Source organism: Anopheles coluzzii, chromosome 2 (assembly GCF_943734685.1).
Source record: "Anopheles coluzzii chromosome 2, AcolN3, whole genome shotgun sequence".
Classification (NCBI taxonomy): domain Eukaryota; kingdom Metazoa; phylum Arthropoda; class Insecta; order Diptera; family Culicidae; genus Anopheles; species Anopheles coluzzii.
The window spans coordinates 11,411,731-11,437,884 of NC_064670.1; the positions used below are offsets into that span (position 1 = coordinate 11,411,731).

At 48.5% G+C, this 26,154-nt stretch overlaps 1 protein-coding gene across 3 annotated transcripts; it reads right to left on the reverse strand.

The window, feature by feature from the left end:
- Positions 1-237: 237 nt before the first annotated feature.
- On the reverse strand, positions 238-25,377 carry LOC120950215 (b(0,+)-type amino acid transporter 1). Of its 3 annotated transcripts, none has more exons than XM_040368074.2 (11): positions 25,244-25,377; positions 13,124-13,249; positions 12,302-12,421; positions 12,114-12,215; positions 9,137-9,379; positions 7,185-7,455; positions 6,880-7,107; positions 6,721-6,817; positions 3,519-3,668; positions 3,270-3,438; positions 238-2,643 (listed from the first exon to the last, which is right to left on the reverse strand). In XM_040368074.2, the coding sequence occupies exons 1-11, from the start codon at positions 25,281-25,283 to the stop codon at positions 2,573-2,575; spliced, it is 1,617 nt and encodes a 538-aa protein (XP_040224008.1). In that variant the 5' UTR covers positions 25,284-25,377; the 3' UTR covers positions 238-2,572. The 3 variants fall into 3 exon arrangements, with proteins under 3 accessions (XP_040224008.1, XP_040224007.1, XP_040224009.1); XM_040368073.2 differs by lacking the exon at positions 25,244-25,377 and adding an exon at positions 15,119-15,771; XM_040368075.2 differs by lacking the exon at positions 25,244-25,377 and adding an exon at positions 14,812-14,966.
- Positions 25,378-26,154: the final 777 nt, after the last annotated feature.

Genomic DNA, 26,154 nt, shown 5'->3' on the forward strand with positions numbered 1-26,154 from the left:
AACGTCCGTTTCGGATGGGATGTTGCGCTGGGTTGGCTTGCCATTGCCACACCTCATTATTTCCCTCCGCCATTTTTTTTTCTATATATAAATAACGTCTCTTTATTTCATCAATTTTCCAAAAACTCAAAAAAGAACTACTCGTTAACAGAAAATAATTATCATCATCAGCATCGTCATTTACACTAATCACTTCTTGGTTTTTCCCCTCTCGCAACCATCACTTTCCGTATTACAACACATCCACCACACACACACAGACTCTTCGGGGGGTTGGTTTCCCCTCCCCTTTCTTTTCCCTTTTCTTTTAGCCACTTGTAACGCTCCTTTGCTTCAAATATTCAAAAAGGGAAGGCGGATTGTTTGATAAATTAATGATTGTATATGGGTTTGATTCCTTTTCTTTTTGGTTATCTTTAGTGTCACGTTTCCTCTCCTTCGCTCATGCTTTTTCTCTCCCCCTTCTAGCTGCTTTCTCTCGCGCAGCAAAAGCTTTCTCCCCCCTTTCCCCCCACCTCTGCATCAAAATCCAAATTTCCGTTCCGTTTTGGTGTTGTTTTGTTCTTTGGTTTTGCTACCGCTGTCGTTTTCTACCCCAAACTACTTTCCTCCCGGTGTCTCCGCGTGTGTGTGTTTTGCATCTTTAAGAAACAAAAGCCCCGGGAACTCCAACAGAAAAAAAACCAGCTCTCATTAACGATATTCAATATTTGGAGCTTGTAAGCCAAGATGAGTTTTAAGCACAAAGGAACTCCTCCAATCAAAGGCATTCGAGGGGGGTACATTTTGTGTTTGTGTGTTTGCTTCCGAGATCCTTCGGTGCGGAATGATAGCTCCGTTGGTGCACCGATCGAATCCAAACAAACACACACACACACACAGCATTCCAAACTGCCCTTTTTTCTTCCCTTTCGCAGCATTGGTGGGAGGGCACGTGCTCATCATCGACTCCTGCACTAAGCCGATGACAGAAAATGGTCGTTTCACTCTGGTCCATCATCACATCTGGAGTGAACTCCACACAAAAAAAAACGCCAAAAATAAAACACTAAACACAAAAACGACCATTCGGGAATGATCCGTGCAGCTTTCATAAAGAGAGAGAGAGAGAGTAAAAAGGTTAATTGTGTGTTCGTCGTCCCCCTCTTATTGCATGATTTCTTGATCTTCTCCTTTACCAACTAAATGTAACCTCTGCGCCTTCGTGATAGTGCTGTCTTTATCGTTGTCCTTAAAAACAAAAAACAAAACCAAACAAACGAGTCTTTTGTGGGGTGAAAGCAACTTTTAAAAACACACAAAAACTCCCTTGAAAGCAACTCCGAAAAGTTCTGTTTTACCCGGTGGGATTTCAAATCGAAATTTCCCACCGTAAATGTTTGGCAACGCGTACAGCAGTCGGTTACAACTGTGGTTTGACCCCTGCTTTTCCCCCCAGCAGCTAAAAGAACTCCACTTTTACTGGCGAAAGAAAGAAAGCTTCCTCTAAAGGCCGGGCTACATTGATCGTACTCTCTGGTGTAATTTTGATTTTCACTAGCGCATCTGGCGGCGGCTGACCGAAGCATTTTTCCAAACAACTTGGAGCCGCTTCAGAAAATATGTTATTTTTCCATGTTTTTTACCTTAACTGGACTGGAAAAGCTTTGTAATTGATAGATGAATATGTTGTGCAAGTATTTCAGCCGTTTTCGCATCGAAAAACGGCGAAAAAACTAATTAATTTTGAGATCCGGCACGACCATTCCCTTGAAGATGAAAAAATGCTTCCACCAGCCGCCGCCAGATGCGCTAGTGAAAATCAAAATTACACCTGCGAGTACGGTCAATGTAGCCCGGCCTTAACATCTTCCCGAAACCTATGCTGTTCCCAACCAGTTCAATAAACACTGGATCGTTCCATCATCATCATCGTCACGCTACGTTGCTCCAATAGTGTATAAAGCGAAAGCCATCAATGGTTATTGCCTTCGGGTAGTCTTCACCAGCATCATCAGCATAATCATGGGAGAAGGTATACAGTACGACAGAGTCCATTATTGCTATGTTTTTGTTGCGAATAAATTGCCCATATTGCTCGCGCACACGCACACGCGTATTCCACGCGACGTTGCGCCATTGTCACGCCCAGGAAGAAGCGCCTGAAAGGTTAAGTATGTAGCGCATACACAAACACACACACATATATATAAACTACTGCTGCTGCTGCTGCTGCTGCTGCTGCTGCTGCTGCTGCTGATAGGACGTCGGCTGCTGCTGCTGCCGTTGCTACTACTAGAAAACTACTACTAACATAGCTAAGTATTACTAATGTCACGATCGCAATTGGGGGGGCGGGTGTACCACGCGCAAACACGCGGGAGAAAGTTATGCGCTAGTCGTAGTAGTAGTAGCAGGAGTAGTGAGTGGATGCAAGTTCGTTGGCGATTATAGATAGACGACTTGTTGTTGTTTTGTGCCATTTTGCTGCTGCATTGGATGCATTGAGCAGTGTTGGGAGTTTCTTTTTGTCTGTTGCCCCGGTCTATATGGTGGCGGCGGGGGTGGCGGGTGGTAGTGGTGGTATCCAATCCTAGTCAAACATTGCCATCGACGTCGTGGGCACCACCTCAAACAGCATTTGGAAGAAGAGGGTAACGTTGTCTGCAACAAAAAAAGGTGGAAGAAAAACACGTTAATTTTGCTTTCTTTTATTAAACGAAACAGGTAATTATTTTCCCCCAATGCACACGAATAAAGGTGAAACAACGAAGAAAACAACTTTAAGTAGGCGTCGCTTAAGCGGCACAGTAAAAAAATTAAAATAAAAAAAAAACACGCGTTGAACGTTGCCTAGCAACGCATCGCAAGTAGCACCGCCGTCATTTTCCGCCATTTTCTCATCATTTAATTTCTACACCTGCTGCTGCTGCTGCATTATTTGGGCATGGCACAATTGGCACGGTGGCATGTTGCTTTCCCTCGGTTTGTGCAAAAAAAAAAAAAAAAAACAGTGCAACACACAAACCGGCCCCTTCAACTTGTGCCTTTAAAAAGTCACGAGAGAGGCAAGAGGGGAAGGGTTTAATAATTTTTGCACCGACACACAATAACCTTCACGCGATGATTGCGGTGGGGAAATTGGTTGAGGAAATGGAGGGGAGCGGATGGGGGGGGAGGGGGAAAGACCGGACGGGAAGCAGAATTCTAGAGCTGTGAGAGTATAGTGGCTATTTTTAAAATCACACCTTTCCTTCCCCACCGTAAGCCACCGTAAACTGTCCACTTACCCATGAACTTTGGATGGTAGCCGTAGTGCACGAAGGGTACGTAGAAGATCAGCCCAGCCAGTATGAACAGCACTGCGTACAGGTACTCGATTTGCGGCTTCTCGATGATGGGAGCCGCCACAAGGTAGCCGGAAATGACCATAACCAAAATTGGAATGATAAGTGGGACCTGTTCGAGAGGGAATGGACGAGAAGAGAGAGAGAGTGAAAGGTCTGTGAGTGACGGCAACCAGGAGCGGATCGACTTACTTTGTAGGGTCGGGGGTAGTTCGGTTTGGTGTAGCGCATCACGATCAGGGCGACCATGGCGCCACCGTAGAAGATCCAGGCGGTGAAGCTGAAGAAGTCGATCAGCGAATCGATCGTACCGTACAGCACCATCGCACCGGCAATAAGCGACTGTTGGGGAAGAGAGAGAGAGAGAGGGGTATAAAAAAAATGAGAAATTTTACTTTGAGAATTGAATTTTTACTCAAAATTTTCGAATAAAACTGAACTCCTGTGTCGCATGCTCTCCTGGTACCCGGCTGATCGAAAAATCGGTCAGAAATTTTCGATAAAAAGAAATTGTTCCCCGTCGAGCTTCTCAGTGCGATGCTCTCCTGTTACTTGCAGCACACCGAACGATACGAAAATTTGTGAACATGAAATGTGATAAATGTAGCCCGCTCTATCTCATACTCTCCTGTTACTTTGTGTTTGACCAGGATTAAAAATGCGACATTGTGACTTGAAAATGTTGCCTCCTGTGTCGCATGATCTCCTGTTACGCAAGAGGGACCTTTTGGGATGGTTAAGTATCAGTTCCAGGACCGTTGTGGTTTCATGAGCAGTTCCAGGACCAGTTTGGGTTTAGTATCAGATCCATGATCGGTATGGGTTCATGAGCAGTTCTAGGACCGCTATGGGTTCATGATCGGTTCCAGGACCGGTGTGGGTTTAGTATCAGTTCCAGGATCGGTATGGGTTCATGAGCAGTTCCAGGACCGGTATGGGTTCATGAGCAGTTCCAGGACCGGTGTGGGTTTAGTATCAGTTCCAGGATCGGTATGGGTTCATGAGCAGTTCCAGGACCGGTTTGGGTTTAGTATCAGTTCCAGGATCGGTATGGGTTCATGAGCAGTTCCAGGACCGGTTTGGGTTTAGTATCAGTTCCAGGATCGGTGTGGGTTTAGTATCAGTTCCAGGATCGGTATGGGTTCATGAGCAGTTCCAGGACCGGTTTGGGTTTAGTATCAGTTCCAGGATCGGTATGGGTTCATGAGCAGTTCCAGGACCGGTATGGGTTCATGAGCAGTTCCAGGACCGGTGTGGGTTTAGTATCAGTTCTAGGACCGCTATGGGTTCATGATCGGTTCCAGGACCGGTGTGGGTTTAGTATCAGTTCCAGGATCGGTATGGGTTCATGAGCAGTTCCAGGACCGGTATGGGTTCATGAGCAGTTCCAGGACCGGTGTGGGTTTAGTATCAGTTCCAGGATCGGTATGGGTTCATGAGCAGTTCCAGGACCGGGCTGGGTTTAGTATCAGTTCCAGGATCGGTATGGGTTCATGAGCAGTTCTAGGACCGCTATGGGTTCATGATCGGTTCCAGGACCGGTGTGGGTTTAGTATCAGTTCCAGGATCGGTATGGGTTCATGAGCAGTTCCAGGACCGGTTTGGGTTTAGTATCAGTTCCAGGATCGGTATGGGTTCATGAGCAGTTCTAGGACCGCTATGGGTTCATGCTCGGTTCCAGGACCGGTGTGGGTTTAGTATCAGTTCCAGGATCAGTATGGGTTCATGAGCAGTTCCAGGACCGGTTTGGGTTTAGTATCAGTTCCAGGATCGGTATGGGTTCATGAGCAGTTCTAGGACCGCTATGGGTTCATGATCGGTTCCAGGACCGGTGTGGGTTTAGTATCAGTTCCTGGTTCAGTATGGGTTCATGAACAGTTCCAGGACCGGTATTAGTTTAGTATCAGTTCTAGGATCGATATGGGTTCATGAGCAGTTCCAGGACCGGTCTGGGTTCATGTGCAGTTCCAGGACCGGTGTGAGTTTAGTATCAGTTCCAGGATCGGTATGGGTTCATGAGCAGTTCCAGGACCGGTTTGGGTTTAGTATCAGTACCAGGATCGGTATGGGTTCATGAGCAGTTCTAGGACCGCTATGGGTTCATGATCGGTTCCAGGACCGGTGTGGGTTTAGTATCAGTTCCTGGTTCGGTATGGGTTCATGAGCAGTTCCAGGACCGGTGTGGGTTTAGTATCAGTTCCAGGATCGGTATGGGTTCATGAGCAGTTCCAGGACCGGTTTGGGTTTAGTATCAGTTCCAGGATCGGTATGGGTTCATGAGCAGTTCTAGGACCGCTATGGGTTCATGATCGGTTCCAGGACCGGTGTGGGTTTAGTATCAGTTCCAGGATCGGTATGGGTTCATGAGCAGTTCCAGGACCGGTATGGGTTCATGAGCAGTTCCAGGACCGGTGTGGGTTTAGTATCAGTTCCAGGATCGGTATGGGTTCATGAGCAGTTCCAGGACCGGGTTGGGTTTAGTATCAGTTCCAGGATCGGTATGGGTTCATGAGCAGTTCTAGGACCGCTATGGGTTCATGATCGGTTCCAGGACCGGTGTGGGTTTAGTATCAGTTCCAGGATCGGTATGGGTTCATGAGCAGTTCCAGGACCGGTTTGGGTTTAGTATCAGTTCCAGGATCGGTATGGGTTCATGAGCAGTTCTAGGACCGCTATGGGTTCATGCTCGGTTCCAGGACCGGTGTGGGTTTAGTATCAGTTCCAGGATCGGTATGGGTTCATGAGCAGTTCCAGGACCGGTTTGGGTTTAGTATCAGTTCCAGGATCGGTATGGGTTCATGAGCAGTTCTAGGACCGCTATGGGTTCATGATCGGTTCCAGGACCGGTGTGGGTTTAGTATCAGTTCCTGGTTCAGTATGGGTTCATGAACAGTTCCAGGACCGGTATTAGTTTAGTATCAGTTCCAGGATCGATATGGGTTCATGAGCAGTTCCAGGACCGGTCTGGGTTCATGTGCAGTTCCAGGACCGGTGTGAGTTTAGTATCAGTTCCAGGATCGGTATGGGTTCATGAGCAGTTCCAGGACCGGTTTGGGTTTAGTATCAGTTCCAGGATCGGTATGGGTTCATGAGCAGTTCTAGGACCGCTATGGGTTCATGATCGGTTCCAGGACCGGTGTGGGTTTAGTATCAGTTCCTGGTTCGGTATGGGTTCATGAGCAGTTCCAGGACCGGTGTGGGTTTAGTATCAGTTCCAGGATCGGTATGGGTTCATGAGCAGTTCCAGGACCGGTTTGGGTTTAGTATCAGATCCAGGATCGGTATGGGTTCATGAGCAGTTCTAGGACCGGTATGGGTTCAGTATTAGTTCCAGCGTACTACATTTTGTACTCTTCAACGATTGTACGTCTACTCAATCTGCACCATTACTTACGTGAAAGATTAGCCCAGGCGCCGGTGTTAGACGACGAACGTGCACGTAGGACAGTATGTCCAGCAGGTGGCCCTCGCGGCTGGCAGCAAAGCACAGTCTGTGAAGAGAAAACACCAATGTCAGCACCTGTACAGCTTGATCAGAGCGGCTTCAACCTACCGTCCCGCCGCAAACAGCGTGCCGTTCGCACTGCCAAACGTACTGATGGTGACGCTCAGCGGCATCAGCCACGCCATCACGCCCAGTATGCGGTTGCCGAACGTGACCGCGACCGCTTCCGACTCGATCATCTCCGTCGGCGACATGGCGGCCAGGTAGGAGACGTTGATCAGCGCGTAGCACAGCGTCACCAGCGGGATGCCGATGATGATCGAGCGGGGAAGATTTCTGCAGGTGAAGAAAAACCAAGGTTACGACATCGGCACGAGAAGGGAAAAAGCTACCTCCTCCTCCTCCGTACGTACTTGCTCGGATTCTGGATCTCCTCCGTCACGTAGTTCAGATTGTTCCAACCGTCGTACGCCCACAGGCCGGTGTAGAAAGCGGTCGCGATCGCACCCAGCGACGGCGTAGTGCCGCTAAATGCATTCTGCAGATGCTGCGTGTTGCCCTGGCACAGCTTGTACGCACCGCCACAGATCACGATCAGCACCGCGATCAGCTTCGCCGACGTAAACACGTTCTGCACGGCCATGCCCAGGTTCACGCTGTAGCAATTCACGAACAGGATGCTCACTGAGAGATCGCGACGGGGGGGGGGGGGGGGGAAGGTACGTCGATCGGGCGAACATGAAAAGGGGGGTAAGCGGAACGGAAAGGCTCGATTAGCGACCAGCTCGGACGACTTCCCTTTTGCTGCACGTGTGCACACACACGATAAGCCCGCTCGGAGACGACGCGACGTTTGCTGAGGATGAGTTGAGTGTTTTGGTTTTCGACTTTTTCTCCCACTCCTCTCCTCTATGAATTAATGTGTTGTGAACGTGTGTGTGTGTGTGTGTGTGTGTGTGTGTGTGTGTGTGTGTGTTTGTTTGCAACAAAATAATAACAGTAGAAGGGAGGGTTTTAGCAACAAGGACGCCAGAGAGTCGTTTAAAAACAAAACGGTGCAACAAAAGATTAATGAGATGAGGCGGTGATGATGCGAGTCTTGGGTCTGATCTGCTGTGTTGTGATTCAAAATAGAAATAAATTCACTTCTGCACTTCTGAGCTCGAAAGAAATTCACTAAAAAAACATCAAATTGCGTCATTGACCTGATAAAAAAAAAACAGTTTTCTTAATCAGTTAAAGTTAAATCACAAAAAGAAGTTGCTCAATTAAATGTTCCAAATTTCACACGAATGTAGAAAATGTCCTTTTTGCGCTTAAAACGAAATACATTTGTTAAAACAAAGAAAAACTCGATTTCCATTTGACAATCCACAATTGTTAGGCAATGCACCAATTAGTAAGCAATGAAAACCACATCTTGAAAGCTTTACTTCACTTGTTCCTACTTGTTGCCGGATAGATGATGGATGGTGATGATGGCGAGCATGATGGCAAATGAAAACTGAGCAAAAGAAGCATTTCGCCCCTCCGTTCTATTCCTCCCGTTCGGTATTAACCCGCGTTTGTTCCGGGTCAAAGGTGGCTGGCAGGAAGGATCGACGTACGCATGCACTCGAGCTAGAGCAAGAGCCACACCAAACACGAGAGATAACACACACACAGAGGCGTGGACGATCCAGGATGTGGCTGTGGATGACCGTTGGTCCTCTCCCCTGCCCTCCACCCCATTTTTGCGCGGAAGGGGGGGGGGGGGTGCACGTACCAGATGCTCGGCGGATTCTACAAGAAGAGAATACTTTAAAGCAGCAGAGTCAAGATGGTCGCAGAGAAGACCTTCCGTCGATCACAGCACGGGCGTGCGCTTTCTCTCTCTCTCTCTCTCTGTTCGCTCTCTGTTTGGTGGACTCTGTAAGTCACGCTCATGCGGTGTGTCCTTACTCCGTGCTCAGTGCTCCACATTGGCACCCCCCCGCAGGACTGCCGGATCGGCCTCACGAACATAATGTCTGTGCCCGTGTCCGATGCTCTGGAATGGAATGGGAACGGTTCTACACACACGGCTCTACACAACAAGCAACCGAAAAACGGAAGGCAACAGAACGAACCGAAACGAAACGGATTGCGCGCGCGCACGCACACACACACGGGCGCAATTCCCGGAAGGCGAAGGATGGGTGCCGGGAACGAGCGCGCCAAAACAATCAGCTGTGACAGTGTAACGCGAGAGCAGCCGCTCTCATGTCTCTGTACTCTTAATCTCTCTGTTTCTTTCTCTCTCTCTCTCTCTCTCTCTCTCTCTTTCTCTCTCTGTCCTGCTCAGGTCGGTCGGTATTGGACGGCCAGCGTCCCGTCGCGCACTTACCGATCGCAAGGATCGCAACCATCTTCACCACGCTCAGCGGCGGATCGCACTCGGACACGAACGCCTCGACCGCGTACTGCGCGAACGACAGGCAGATGATCGCCATCTGGGACGGCTTCAGCACCAGCGTCGACACCCACGAGAACAGGAAGGCGGGCCAGGCCCCGAACGCGTCCATAAAGTATGCCCATTCTGCTCCGGACGAAGTATTCATCGTGCCTAACTCAGCGTACGCCAATGCACCTGGTGTGGAGGGAATGCAACAAAAAAAAAAACAGCGTGATAAAGAGGTGAAGAGAGGGTGTAGGTAAAAGTATTCATTTTGTTTTAATATCTAATGGTTGGGTGGATGTATGGTTGCGTGAGTGTGCGTGTGTGTGTGTCGTTGATTGCCTGCACCATGTCTTACCGGCCGTTTGGCAGTGCGACAAGTGCACATGCTTCCGCTGTTCGCCGATTTAATTACTGTCAGCGACGCGTTCAAGCGGGGTAAAAAGTTCCCAAACGATGCCATTTTGTCCCTTTTTGTGGCCGTGTTTGTGGCCCGGGCAATCGGTAACTTTGGCTCGTTCGTTTTAATAGCGTAACCAGAGTGGCAGTTTCGAAATGGAGTTATGGGCCGTTTAGCTATTCGTATGTTAATATGCCGTGCTCACGTGTATCACCACCTTCGCGTTGATCTTTGAGGCTTGAATTAAGCAAGAATTATTACATTTTTATAGCCACCGTTGTGTGCAGTCAGCATCTGCAAAGAGCTTTATTTAATCCCGTTTAATTTGTAGTTTAATGTATGCGAAAACTGGGCAACTTATTACACATGCCCATTCAAATATTTCCTCCAATCGAAGGTTGCATTGCATTACCAATTCCGGCAACAAAACATAACGAAGAGCGATAGAGATAAGTAGCTGGTGGTGCATAAATTAAACGAGCTTCCTCAACTTTCCGAGCACGTCTTTGACAACTTTCCCGGACAACATGTCCAAAATTGGGACCAAGTTTTTGATCCTTTGCTGAGGCGCAACTTTTCCAACTAGCGTGCGCATGTACTTCGCTTTCGGCCCGAATGTTATCGAACTTACTTGCCGACGCAAAGCTTCTCTCTCTCCCACTGTACCCAAAAGTTCAAAGTGCTTTACTACAGAACAGCGGGAGGGGAAAAAATGTCCCACGCCTTCACACATCAATCAGAGAAACATGGGCCTTGCAAGGATTATATGTATATATAGACCCGCACAACACTCTTTTTGCAATTTATTGCACTAATCTCGTCACGCTGTTTCGAGGCAACTCGAAGGGATCGAGTGAAGGCAGCACCCCTGTGGTGCTTCTTGATTTGCAGCCCCACATGATACTACGTCACAACCCCGTGTTACAGCTCGTTCGCTATTAATAAGCCCCTTTTCTCTTCGTTACTGCTGGTTCGGCTAGGCAAATCCGGGAACGAACCCCCGGCAAGTGGCAAGTGTTGATCGTTTGCAAATTCATGTCTCATCGTAAATTTATTTGTAAACATTTACTGTAACGATTGTGATAGAAAAATTTTGAGCCACGACCATTTGGCAGTTGAAAAGAGAGAAACTTTGCGTTCTGCTTTGATCGAGGCGTGTTTTTTTTGTAATTTAATGCACAATTGGTATTAAAATTGTCTTCATTTTAATCTTGCATTTGATAAAAGTAGATTATTTACATAATAACACTTTAGTGAATGTTAAAACGCACCATTATTTTAAAATCAAATATCTTTATATTGCAATAGTTTATAAAAGACTAGGCGTCTCCATGTTGCTGAACCAATCTTTTAAAAATATAAATGAATTAACATTTAATAAAAAAAAAGTTTCGGTACATTTAAATTTACAGTATATAAACTTTTCATCTCATTGCATATGATAAATAAGCTGCAAAGATAAAATAAAAATAACTCCTTTCAAAAGCTTGCTACTGACGTGCCTGTTTATACCGCCCGTTGTGATGGTGTTGTACAAACATCGTTAAGTGTCAAATTTACGTATTCCCCCAAACCGACCGAAGACGAGCCCACCCCGTCGTTCGTGTGAAAAACTGTTCCGCTCATTGAGGAAATTTAAATAAGGCGTAAAAATAATGCATCACATTCTAGAAGGAACCGCAACCGCAAGATTTATCACACTCCCTCCTTCATACGAACCGCGGAGGAAATGATCGTCACAATTCACCACACCAGCCCCATGGCACTCTCGCACCGGCCACATTTCGCATCCATCTTGCGTTGATAGCGCAAAGTCGTCCACCGTTTGACCCTGCGTGTGTGTGTGTCGATGATTTGGCCTTCTTTTTCTTGCTGTGACCGTTTTTGCGAATAAAAGATATCGGCTGCTGTTGTTTTAAAAGGCGCTATTTTTAGCTGCAATTATATCCCGTGTGGCGTGTCACACAACGATACGACTCGAGCTGGCGCGTTCTTTAATGCAACAATTCCCTGCGTTCCCTTGCGAGTTGCATCACTACCGATCTGCGACAGGTTGATCGATAAGCGTCAACACAGTGAAGCATGGATCGGAACAAAACGGACATAACGATCACCTGACGACCCCATTGGGAGGGAATGGACCGAATGGACAGAAGCGGGCGCACTCAGCGGTGAGGCAAGTGACGCACGTACGTACGTGACAGCCGGCAAGCCAAGTGATTCTGTTGTATTCCTCTCGGATGTCGCCTGCTTTCCTGCGCCCTGCAATTACTGTTCCCAATTCTTTGAGCGGCCATTTAGGGAGGCTTTTTAAGGGGAAGAAGCAGATAATTTTCGCACGATTTCAAACGAACGATCCCATGTTTTGGTAAATTGTTTGACAGTCTGTCAACTGCCTATGGTTTCGCGCATGATGACGCAAACAACCGACGGTCTAAACTGGTCACAAGAATAGTGTAGGGAGGTCACAAGAATAGTGTTGTGAGTTGAGAAATGAGTTTTCATGCAAAACGGGGTAGTACTTACCTAACAACGAGAGCAATCCACAGGCCATCCAAATGATAAAGCTCACACCAATGGAACCAGTTCGCACCAGTAAACCAGATGGCGACACGAAAATTCCGGACCCTGGAAGGAAGGCAAGGCATTAGCGTATCAGACGGAAGCATTCGACGCCATCGTCGCAGACCACCGCCACAACTACAACCACTTACCAATCATGGTACCGACAATTAAAGCAACCCCACTGAAGAGTCCCACCCGTCTCTTGAGGTGAATAGCGTCGTTCTGCGCTGAGCCCGGCCCCTCCAACGCGTCCCGCATCCCCCCGGTCCCTGGAAAAGACAGAGAGAGAGAGCGTGGAAATTATGTTAAATAGCAGTTGGTGGGTACACTCGTGGTGAATGTTTGATTTCGAACAACTTTCGCAAAGATCGATGAGAACTATTTTGAATGGCGAACAGTACTTTGATCCTACTTTACTACTTACATCTTTGGGGTGCAATGAAATACGGAGAACTATTTTTGAACATTTACTGCTGCTACGTGTACATTTGTAAACAAAACGATAAACGTCTCGGAAAAACATAGCAAAAATAGTTTCAAACATTCCAAAAATAGTTTTCTTGCTAACAAATTAGAGCCAGCCGCCCATCCAAAACAGCACTCAGGATCCGGATCTTGTTAAGTGGTACGGCGGAAATCGTTCAAACTTTATCCTTCCCCAATTAAAAACAGAGAAACACACCACGCAGGGCGGAATGCAACGAGTTTGCCGGTAAGATAATCTTCGCGATGCCGCTGGAGCTGTACCGGAAACACACTGAAGTTCATGGCCATTACGCTGCTTGAATGAGCACGGCATTCATCCTGTGCCCTCGCTCGCTCGCTCGCTCAACAGTTTTTCCCATCATTTACACACCATTAAGCAAATTTCCGTGCGCGGCACGACGAGCCATCAAGCAGGATGGATCCCTAATCTCGGATCGCGAATCTTGCGCGATACTACCGCAAAGTGCCCTCCACCCCCCACTTACCTGATGAGTCGGTCTCTGCCGTTTCGGACGTCCCTCGCCCGAGAGTCCCGTTGAGCTGCGCTGTTCCGTCCCCGATGCGGGAATTCCAGTCTGTCTTTGATACATCTTTAATTGATCCACTGTGTCCTGTGGACGGGAGAGCGGAGAAAAGAAAAGATTTAACGGTTAGTGAGGATAAGGAAAGTCTCATATGAACCGTACGCGCCCATCGTTGCGCAGTAACACAGTCATCGCAGCTAATCGAACACGGTGACAAAGGATGCAACATTCCTGCCATGCGACATCAATCTTTCAATCGAAACGGACGAAACCGAACAGCCAAACACAGGAGACGGTCGAAGCCACGATCTGGGGACGTGTTTTCATGTTAATTATGGCACATGTGCTTGATGGGTGCTAATTAATTTGCCCGAAGGATATATTTAACAGACTCACGGATGCCACCACATCCGTCGAAGCCACTTGAAACCGGTTTCCGTAAATCATCATCTCGTCGTCTCGCCATCGTCGGCGCGCGGTGCGGCGGGAAGGGGTTCTCGTGTTTGAGCGATCAATCCACACACACACACACACACACACACAAACAGCACACCAAAATTGATCTTAACGAGTCCCAATCGGTTCACACACAATCGTGGGACGGGCGAACGCGTTATTATTTGCCATCAAATTGGAACTGGCGGACGCGCTGTGCCGGGACGATGAACTTTGCCGGGTATGTATTATGCCTCCAGCATCACTGCTCGCAGGAGGATCAAACGCGGCTCAAACGTCACTCCAACAGCATACATTTCGATCGGTCGAACGGGTAAATAAATTAACCATTTGCCTACTCCTAAACACGCCACAACCAACATCATTGGGCGGAACACGATTAGAGTCGCAGCTGGGAGTAGCAACAAACACATTATAGTCTTTTGCTAAATATCAACCCGTCGGCGCATGAGCACGTTTTATGCTGGTGCTATGGAAGGGGAGCACTACTGCGTACGTTCATCTTGTTTTTGTTTTCATTGGCATGATTCACACTACGTTGGCGAGCCGTAATCTCACGATCGAAACCATCACCACCACCACCACCACCGGCCATGAAGGATGGCCTTGAACCATTTGTTATTCTTCATTTATTTCGCGTCACCTACGCAATAGTATTGAGAAAATTCTTTTTTTAGGCATTTAGTTTCGATTTTGCTTTAAAAATATTGAAAACGCGAAATGCCGCATGGAGGCGCCTAGTACTTAACGGTCTATGGCACCTCCAGACGCATAAGCTTATTTCACCCTGACCCCACGGACACTGTCCCACTTTTTGTTAAAAGGTAGACAGACAGGCAGAGGGAGAGAGTGAGATCGACCTCGTTTACACAACGCACGCCGGCATATTACATTAGGTGACCGCTCAAGGAACGAGGAAGACAATGGACGCGCGCTGTGTGTTATATCACCAGAAGCACCACCACGTCCCAGATGGCTGGTTGGTAAACGGAATGGTACACCAACACCCAACCGAAACGTAAACACACATATACACACACACAGAGGAAGAGGATTCAGATAATAATCACCAAAACCACCCTGAATCGCAGTTGGAATAGTGTTCCGTTTATCGTATGTGCGGAAGAAGATAAATAGATCATACACAGACACACACACACACACACACAAAGGGACACACCAACGAAGCATACCAGACACAAAATGGAGCTCAACGACTGTGCACGATTTTCACACTCCTGTCCTAATGGACGTACATCCATCATCGCCCGATCGGTTTCGTCGCAATTGGCAATTGTTTCAGCCGCCAGCTCACGCGAGCCGATCGCGACCGGACGGACAGACGAACGGACGTTTGGCTGTTTGGTTGAACCGCCCGGCTATTTTAGTCCATTCTTAACCTAACAGCCGGCTAGTAGGGCAAACACCACCCGAACCACGGCTCCCGCAGAAGCGAACGCGTCCCCGGGGGATGCGAGAAAGTCGATGGAAAACACGCACCTGCATAGCCGTTAGTGCACTGTGTGGGAGTTCCCGTACCGGCCGCCTGTAGCTGATGTGCGTTGCGCCCTCCGGCATCGTGGTCTGACGCTGCCGAGAAGAGCTGAGAGATTGAGCTGCGCATGGCATGAGCGTCCGGGAGCGAATTGGCTATCCGACGGGTGTGTTGGTCGGCCGTGATCGCGCGGGCAGAATGATGGTGTGGGGATGCTGTGTGATGTCGTTTTGTTTGGTGCGGTCGGTCAAACAAATAGGTTTACTACTTGCACACACACACACACTACACACGGACAAACATTCAACGAGACACGCAACGGAAACACTTTGTCGGTACCGAGCACGACCACGTGGCGCAGCAATTATCCGTCTCTAGTCGAGCGGCAAGACACGTACTACACACACACACGCACACACACAAGAAAGAGACAGGGACATATACGCATACACTCCACAAACAGTCAGTGATTGGCGATCACTCCCTTCTCCCCTGTACCTTTCCAATAGAGAAAGGAACCGATCGTAGCCGAACTTCCTAAAAAGCTTCAAAAACGGACGAACGCTTGCCCAGGATCCCCGAAAACCTTGATCTAGCTCCGGTCGGGTACGAACTTTAACTGAAAAGATTTCTCAGCCGCGATTTTCGTTTTTATAGACCAGGCGGTCGTTCGGGCTGCTCGGAATGAGATCGTCCCCAAAATCCCGAGCAAGACAGAGAGAGATAAAGAAAGAGAGAGAGAGGGGGAGAGAAAGCGAACACACGAAGGAGAGCAACCCGAGACAGAATCGTCACACTCACAGCCCGAAACGGTACCGAGATGGTGCCATCGCCACCCGGCTGCACGGTTCGCCAAACTATTCCGCAGAATTGCCAAACAAGAGGCGCACGGAACAACGGTTGTGTTCGTGTGTGTGGTTGTGGGATAAGAAGTATTTGAACTTCCCCCTCGCAGAAACCTTTAGCCAGTGGCGGGATTTGTGGCGAGTTCAGTGGATTTCAATCGGTCAAAAATAGCCTGACTTGTCTGAGAGCGCGACACCGCACACCGTGTGCCGTGCGCTGTGGCTCTCCGTGCAAACACGATCATGTGGCGCCAGTACGTGGCGGTGTGCGCGTGTGGGGATCTCGCTCCCGTTCCCTCTGCCCTCCTTCCTGCCCCGGCCAGACTAGTCTCGCAGGGGCGTGAGAGATGCATCCGCAGGTGCAGCAACAAGCATTACACGCACCACGCTTCAACCAGCGAAAGGTTGAACACACACAAAAAAAGCAAACCCCACACCTGACGCACACGTCATCGGGGTAGAGTATTTGCTCGTTAGCAAGTACCGGCCACAATCGATGTGTGAATAGCCTACGCTCCCCCCAAACACACACCCACACACCCACACACACACACAAGCTGGTACACTACGAGCAAGAGACATTTTAACAAATCAAGTCGACAGCAGTAAACACGCTTAATATTGTTAAACAAACTGATGATGATGATATTTTGCGACCGCGATCATACGTTTACACCGTATCACATGACGGCATATTAGCTTAATGTTAATGGTAAATAAACAACGTGACATGATCATCAGCGATCATCAAACTGGCTGGGGCCATGCCTGCATCTATAGCGTCTCGTGTTTGTATTGCTTTTGACATGAATTGCTGCTTTTGTGTGATTTCCCTCAACAGAACAGAAAACCGCCTAAATGTATGCAAAATGCAGCACAAAGTTATCTTTTCAATGATTCCTTTTGCAAAAAATAGCAGTAGCTATGCTATTCTTCTCAGTTTTGCTTTTACCACTTCACTGTGCCCAATACAAACCACCTCCTGTCCCGTTTCAAAGCATCACACTCCGATGCGTGCAATCAATTGCTCGTAACACGTTATGGCACCTGTCAAATTCGGTCGCCCCAATGGCGCCCATAACAATCCCGTAGCATGGAAGCAAATTGCTCGTAAAAGGTCACTCTAAAAGCCACCAACCTCCAACCAACCCCAGGGATGCTCTGGCATAATTGATACCGTCAGTAGCGCAACAGATTCGATTCGCTTGGTGAGTAGTGACCGTCGGTATCTGCCCTCGTCGATGTTATCATGCTTCTGCAGTCAACCAGGGATTACAAAATGGATGGAAAGAGCACTTTACCCCGTCAACCTACTCCGGCGACTGGCTCCTGGTCGTCTTTCCGGTTCTTTTTTTTGTTGGTTGCCGGCCAGATGTCAAACCGATTTCAACACCTCTCAGTGAAGCCGGTTCGGTCCGGCGCCTGCAGCATCCTCGCAGCGGGTTAACCGGTGTGTGTGTGTGTGTGTGTGTGTGTGAGTCAGCTTGTGACCGTAGGTCAGCACCAGCTACGCAGGCAACAACGGGCAAACCGAGTAAGCCCGTCCTAAACAAGCAATCGGCCCGTTCTAAACGCACTACACCGTTGCTTTTCTTTCTTTTGTGGGCCACCACCACCACCAGAAGTCACCGTGCCACACATATCCGGTGCACATGAATTAATGAACCCGTCACACCCTTTCGCATAGCATCGGTGGAGGTGTTTGGGGGAAAGAATTTCATTCCTATCGTGCTGTAACAAAATCGTATGTGTCGGTTTGTGTGTGTGTGTGTGTGTGTGTGTGTGTGTGTGTGTGTGTGTGTGTGTGTGTGTGTGTGTGGCGATACTTTTCCCTCAGTTTAACGTATCTTGCGGGGATTTGGACCGGAATGTTCGGACAGCTCATGCTCTGCTCACGCTATGGGAGAGTTCGACCGTGCGTATCTCGTCTATTTTGGGAACCTCGTGACCTACCGCTGCCTCGCCTGGTCGCTTACCCACGATTCCGCTTGTCCGCATCCCCCTCGACATTGGCCTTCTTCCGTTCTTTCCAAGGTTTTACCACCAAGCCGCACCATCGTTCCCCCCCCCCCCTTCCCCACGAAAGACACACTTTCTTACAATTTCACGCAAGATAACAAAAATGTTTGGGGGAGAAACGGGGGAAAAGATCCTCATCATCACCAACACCAGCGAGCAGCTGAATGAAAAATGATCTTCGGACGCATTTGTCACGCCCAAAAGGTTTGTAAGCTTCAGCCCGACGGTAGGCGGATGATTGTGTACTAATGTTTCCCTTTTAACTGTCTGTTTTTATTCCCCTTCGGGTAATGGACACGATCCCTACGATTCATCTTGCAGCACCGCGTGTTGAACGTTCAAAATTCAACTCGTGATTCGGTTGATTGTCCGCTCCCATCCGTCAGAATCATCAAATTCTCGGGGGGAGGGTGAGGGGACGAAAACGCAATCCGCTAGATGCATTCCTCCGAGGTTCGAAGTGCTATTTTCTTCCCCCAATTAATGATTGTCGTCAAAAAAGGGACTGAATTGTCATGTTTATTTTTTTTTTATTATTTTCGGTTTCTCCTCTTTGCTTGCCGCGTCCTTTCGCCGATCTGGTGTTGAATGCACATGACGGATGGGAATAGGCCTGGTACGGGTGTCTAGTAAGTGCCAAGAGTAATTATAAAATTAATCCATCAACCGGGGCTGGTTACGGGCTGCGGGTAAAGCCGCCCATTCCAACCGGTACATCCATTAACACCGCTGCACACATTGATGGGACACAACAATACAGCGCGATCCGATTCAATCGTAATCATCATCTTGTTGGCTCTGTTCTGGTGCGCACACACACATAAAAACGCCATTATCCAAGTGTTTTGTTTTGCGAACCGTTTTTCCGCCCAAAGTCGCTAGAATGAAACAAACGGCGTCATTCAGGCGCAACGCAGCGTGTGTTGTTATTTTATATTTGCGGCTCGCTCGATCGTCACCAGCTATCCCGCCGAACGGTTTGCGGAGCGGTTGGCAAACATCACGAAAAAAAAAAACAACAATTAAAGTACACGCTCTGCCCCTTACTGGATTGATTTACGATAGTTTTCACTTCTGGCAAAGGTAAGGGAGAAAAGCACCGGGGATTTGGTAATGAAATGGCTTACAAAGTCAATATCTGACGTCACATGCCATCGGAAACACACACACACGTACAGCACCATGTGGTTCTACCGCAGCTCGAGTCATAAACTATAAATATCGCCGTTTCCAATCACGCTGATAGTGCTAGTAGTGTTTAATAATATTCTAATTAAGGAAAGCGGCGTTGCCCCATCGCATTCAAAACTTTTCCCCCCCTTTACGTGAACGCCAACAATGACACACACACACACACACACATGCATGGAGTGTCCTTTTGTTGTCATTGAGCATTCTCACAAGCTTACATCGCAATTTGCCAGCTGTAAGGCACGCTGCTGCTGCTGCGATGCGTAGAATAAAACTTTCGCTCGGCGAACGTGCGGTCACAGGCCGAGGATATAGGCAATGCAAAACGTGCTAGAAGCATTCCATACATTACAGCTCGTTTCCGGGTGCGCTGGTTGAAAGCACTGGAGCCAAACAACGATTGAAAGAGCGAGAGGTCGCTCCTAGCTGAGAGCAAATCAGAGCGGCGCTAGAATAGAATGGCGGTTTCGATTTCCATTGACACAGGGCAAGCGCAGGCAGAGAAACCCCGGCAGTCCCCGGTTCAGTGTCCTTGAAGCGTCGATCCGGACATGCTCCTGCACGGCAAGCACTACCACGTGGAACCGGCCATCGCGATACGCCGGCGAGTGTGCAGAAGGGGGCGATACGCGTTCGGCAGACCGAACGAGGCGTGCACGTGGAAGCGGCGCCGAAGCAAGCAAACACATTCCGAAAGGATAACAATTCCATTCGGTACACCGGTCGTTCGGCAAGATGAACGGAAGGATGGGAATGAGAGGGGATGGGAAGGAGGAGGGCAAAACTCACTTCTCACATTCTCATTCTCTCCCGCGAGCTCTTTCCATTTCTCTCGATACAAGGGAGAGTTCGTGAATGTGCTCTTGACGGCGCAAGTCCACAGAGAGAACGTGAGGAAAAGCACAAGAGCGGTGAATTTGGTTTGCCGAAGCTCTTTCTCACCGCTCACCGCTCACCGAGGCGGGCGGCTGGCTCGCGGTTCTCACTTCTCACTTCCTGTCGTGACGGATGGAGGCGCCCATTCCGCTTGGACCGAAGTGGAAACCGTTTGGAGCCGTTTCGTAGAGGAAGGAATGCAATTTCTTTTTTTTACACTCGAACGCACACGCACAATAGGGTTTGTTGTAGGGTCGCTCGTAGTGAAATTGAAATCCAGGATCATACTTTGTGTATTTTTGTGCGTAATTGTTCACCGACAATACAAATGGACTGTTTTTTTTTCTGTGAATTCATAAGATTCTTCTGTGTTACGATTTTACATTTCCGTTTTTTACATGATGCTCAAAGCCACCACCACGAGACTCGAAATGACGCAGTTCATTATCTACCAACGAGTAACGGCTTTTGTTCCCATTGCAGAATCATCATTTTTAAAAGAGTTTCATTTACAAAACTGCAATATGGGAAATATTTTAAGTGACTTTCACAAAGTAATCATAATTGAAGCAGACGCTGTTAACAGGCTAATTCGATTGTTTTACAACACCCGCCAGACATTCCGCATGGATCCGGTACCAGCAGCTCCGCCTCGTCCGCCATTGCGAACGATCGATTTAATTGGATTAGGATTTTTGCACATCTCCATCGTCCGTACACGAAAATCGAATAGCTTTTCCCACTGTAGTGTGCTGAGGCTCGGTGCGATGTGAAGCTTTGGTAGCCTTCGGTACCATAAGGCTAGTGGACAGGAGCGAGTCCCTGCTGGCGCTAACACAATTTACAAATTCGTAGAATCATTGATTGGGAGAAATTTAATTGCGCGGTGCAACATAAAGGGAAAATACAAATGAAATATAATGCTTCTGTTGCATGGAAACACGTGAAATATGATTCCACTGCATACCATGGACATCTGTGTGTGTGTGTGTGTGTGTGTGTGTGTGTGTGTGTGTGTCACGAATAACATACGCCGTTTTGCGACTCATGGCTCATGACCAATTAAGTGGCATTACTTTCATCTCGCGGAAATGCAATTGCACCGGCCCCGAAATCTGACACCTGTCACACCCTCTTTCCCCTCCCATGCTGCATCGAACTCGAGATGAGGAGCGACATTTTGCACTCGTTGTGGGAGAAACTGTGATGAATGGAGCCATGCCGGTTGGCACAACCACACAAAACAACCTGTTTCACACATAATTTGTCGTTCGCTTTTCTCGCATCCTTCCGCATTATGCCTCTCATCCACTTCACTCTTTGCCTGGCTTCCGGTAGCAACGGAAATGTGCAATATACGCTCTATTCATACAGCTGAGTGTGTTCCCCCCGTTTTTTTTAAGACAGTTTTTCCCATTTCACGTCAGTCAGAAGCATTCCACGTTCCAGGTTGCGTCCAATAAAATGTCATTCTAGCGCACCAGAAAACACATGCCGGAACGTCGCTTCTTGACTTGCCATGTATAAGAAAAGAAGAAAAAAAAAACGTCCCGAGAATGTTCAATTAATGGTCAGTTCGGTGGCAAGAAACCTTGCACCTTTTACTGACGATAAGGAAGCTGACGAGGCATTCCGTTGCACGTAATGTGGAACAAAAACGTCACCACAGACATGATAGATGGAAGACATGAGGGGTAGCTTTCTTGAGCTCGTTCAGCTTTCAAATTGGCGTGACATAGAGAAGAAGAAAAAACGGGGGGGAAAGAGGACACACAGCCCCCTCCAGTTTTACACACCATTGCATCCAATCAGATAAATTCATTGCGCGTTCGTCTCTCATTTCGTGCCAGTAAAGAGTTATGGCTTGAAATGCGTTATGCAACACACACCATCAAACACACACACACACGCACACACATACTACGCGGTCGAGAGCTGTGACCGTCCGCAGACGATTGCCATTCTGTAAGCCAGTGTCTGGATGGCAGAGATTTGCTGCGACTACATTTTCGCCCAGCCACAATCAAGTGGAGTGAAATGATGTTGCGCAGGCGTCTATTGACAAAGCGACAACAACCCCCGACAACCACGACTCGGGGCATGGGAAGGCGAGGAAAGGATAAAGCAACTCGTCAATGCTTGTTCGGTGCGCATCAAAGAGTCGACAATGGGTTGCTCATAAAGCGAAAAAGTTAAGTCATTTGAATACACAAAACCAAACGCACTTCGTTTTAATGCTCCGTCGAGTTGTTTGTCTCCATGTTGATGCGTTTTTTTTTTGTTTTGCTTTCCTAGACAAACGGGCGCTAAAGCAAAGTGCCTTGGATAATTTATGTTCTTTCCATTACAAACTGCAGAAGGAATGATGATGATGATAAATGATTTATCAGGTTCAAGATCAAGTACACAAGCCGGCCAATGGAAAGCTCACGTTGAAAGTCGCACACGGGCGGTTTGTGTCGCAAAAGCTTGGCCACGTGTTGGCTCTTACATGGCCAACCATTAGCGCACACATTAGCAAACCGGTGGTGTTGATGGAGATTTACTGACCATCCCGTGACTGGCGCCACGCTATCGCATAAATACGATCTCTACGACACACAAACTGGATGTTATTCAGGTTCACGGTTTAGCAAACGGTATGAGAATGAAAGCGAACAAAAAACCACATAACCTCACCCCCCTGCTTTCGGGCCATTTGACGCCATTTGACAATCGTGTTCGTCGTCGAGCGTTTTGCGTCGATTGGAACCAATTAGTTTTAATTGAACGTCAATTGAGCTAAACGCGGTTCGGAAAGCTGCGCATGCTGGACCATTTGGCATAACGGCCGCCATGGTTTCTGTGTTCGCCTGGTTCTTCCTGGTCATTCTTATTCCGGTTTGGGAGCAGATTTATGGCGAGCGAAATCTCGGGAGGGTAGTGGATCGGGACAGTGTCGCGACAGAGTTGCAAAGAAAGCACGCAAGGGGGGGGGGGGGGGGTACAGTAATATCGTGATTGGTTCTCAATAAGTGTGTTGTCTGCCCCAGTTTCGCCCCCGACCTGTACAACCAATCTGGCGATGGACATTAATCTTAAAAAGCGGAGAGGATTACAGTGTCAGTATAGGTCATATTTCACGTAGCGAATAATGAAAATGGTAATACGCTCCTCCAGAACAATTTGCAGAAAATAATCGTTTCCGAATGCTTCAGGGTGTGCAGTCCTTGCTAGAGCACGTATTCGCTCGTCCAAAATGTGCAAAAACAAACCATGAAACGTGCTTGCCTCGAGTCGCCCAAGGTGTAGAGAGGAACGACTTACATCGTTGCACACACTGCTGGAACCGCGCGACGTTGCCTCACACGGGGTGCCATTTAATGGCAAACAAGAACCTGCCCGCTTGGCAGCTGTATTGCTTCTCACTGGCGGATTTGTGCCGGATTTATGATAGGCAAATCAGATATCACTAATACGTAAGCAAATGTCAAGATTAGAGCGTGTGTTAGGAGAGATTACACAAGGAGGAATCTACGTGAAATTACATTTCTGATTTTGTGGAAAACTAATAGATGAAACGTGAAGAAGGAGCGCGTTGTCAGGTAGTCAATAGACACTTTTACATACATTTTGCAAGCTTTCCGTACAGCTAAAGCGAACCATAAGCTAATCAACCTTGTCACAAACCTTTCAGAAGCTATTGTTATTCCCGTTGTCATCCTACATTCGTCCCTAATAGTAAGCATTTCCCATCAATGAGACCCATAGCAACCAGTTTTGCGTGCGACGAACCGCCCGCACAATCCATTCATCAGTTCCGCGCCAATTGATCCTGCCAATGGTGCGTGGTCCGAGCGGTCACTACTACTTTGGGGGGGGCGTCATAGAATTGCAAGATGGCGGCGGTGCCTGAATACCGAGTGGCGGCAACAGCATTCCAATCATCAAGCACACACTTAATTGATGCTGCCCGTTCAGCCCAGCCAGCTCCACACCGCTCAAAACCTTGACCTACATATCTTGGGGGCACTTTTTGTGGGGCCAGCTAGATCGTCGGATCTAGCATTTGGCAAACACCAAAATGGCGCGTTTTCTTGCCGTAGTAACTGATCCCCCCTCTCCCCCACGCTTTGTAGCGGGAACTAATTTCAATCCATCAGTGCAATTACCAACCATTTCCATTACTTTCGGAAGCTGTTCCACGCTGATCATAATGTGGTGCGGGGGACCAAACCCAATCCGGGGAACGCTTTTCCACGAGGTCGAGTGAAGGTCGCTCTAGAACCGAGCGGCGACAGTTGCATTCGTTGGGTAAGGCCATGTAAGGAAGGAGGATTACACCGCCACATGAAGACCCCCCCCCCCCTCACCGGTGCTAGTGGAGCGTGGCGGAGGAGCGACAAAAACGTGGTGGAAAACGCTTCTCAAAGCGCTTCTCAGCCAAAGGCAGTGAGACGTTGGGATCGCTTCTCACTTCACCGACTATCCTCGGGTGTGAGTGTGTGTTGCTCCCTTCTCGCTACACATTTTTCACCAAATCCACCCACCACCCGCCCAGCGCCTATGTGTGTTTAACCTCACAAATCTGCTACCACACTGAGGAAGCAAAAAAAAATAAAGCCATACCGCCTTACACCGCCTTGCGTCATTATCGAAAGGGCACCCCGCAAAAATTGGTTTACGGCCGGCTTTTTTTTAGAGCAGACCACGCGGGTTCAGCTACATCACCGCTGCCGATCGGCGCTAATTGATGGAGCAAACCGGCGGTCCGCCACAGCAGCACGGCGGCAGTCAGTTTCGTGACGGGTGTCTTCGCTTTTTTATTTCGCTTGCAGTCCGTCACGCGCCCACAGAAAAGACGTCGCACGATGACGTCAAGGAGGAACAGCAGTTCGGCTTGGCCCGGGGGCAACGGAACGACGACGAACCGATGGATTTCTCTAAACTAGCATATTTCAACGCCCACTTTTGCAAAGCAATTCGAATGATGCAATCGAACGCCAAGCCGAGACACACACACACACACACACACTTGGTCCGACGATTACACACCGCTTTTGCACCTGTTCGCGCGCCGAGGTTGGGAGCGATGGGCGTCTACCAGGAGGTAACGCCACGCCACTCAAGGAGTGTTTGCTAATTTACACATTTCGATACAACAATGCCACTACACTACACTACACTACCCCCTCTCTTGCTCCCTGCCCCTTTACTTACCGTTTCCAAATTGATTTGTTTGAAAAGCATGCTGAAACATGTCTTGCACTCGATCACTTTCGATGTCTTTACTCTCATGTCACTCGGCACGGACTGAATGAGCTCGCAGCGCGGAAAAGTGCCGATTATATACTCGGAGCCTACTGAGCGGTTACATACGGCTTCTGCTCGCCTGCTCAGCGCTTCTCTGCCACTCTCTGGACGGCTCCACAGACGCGGCACGGCACACACTCACACCGAGATCATCATCCTCAGCCTACTCAGTTCACCGTTGGCTCGCTGTCGCTCTCACTATGAGGCTCACATTGGGGAGAGTGAACGAACACAGAGCAAGTTAATTGCGCAGAATCGCTCCTCCAGCGCTCCATCGTGCGCGAGAGGACGAAGGACGGGAGGTGCAAGTGAACGGGGGCCACGGTTTCCGTTATTAGGCTTACCCCACACCCCCACCTCCAGCACGCAATTCATTCAGTAATCCGAACGGTGTATTTGCCTTTCTCGCTTTTCGGGTCGGACGGCACAGAGCAGTGTGTTCTCACGTCCCGCTCACGCGTGTGTTTATCTCAGCGACTTGGGCTATCAGAAGCAGCCCTCCTCTGCCGCCGATTCGCGCGAAAACCCTTGCTCCGGTCAAGTGTGTTTGTGCTGACGATTCCTCCTTACGGCTCGTGAGCAAACACACTTCACAGAAGCGTTAGTTTCCTTTTTTACTCGGCTGCGGCAGGTTTACCACGCAATGAATGCACTCGAAAAGATCCCGTCTCGGAAGGAAATGTCGGGGAAGGTTAATGTTTGCAAGCTAACGCAGAGCATTCCTAACTTTACTGTCAGGATTTGATAAGCAAAAGTAAAGTACAAATTATTATGCTAGTATAAAACATTTAAATACATTCTTTCAAAACTTTCCACGT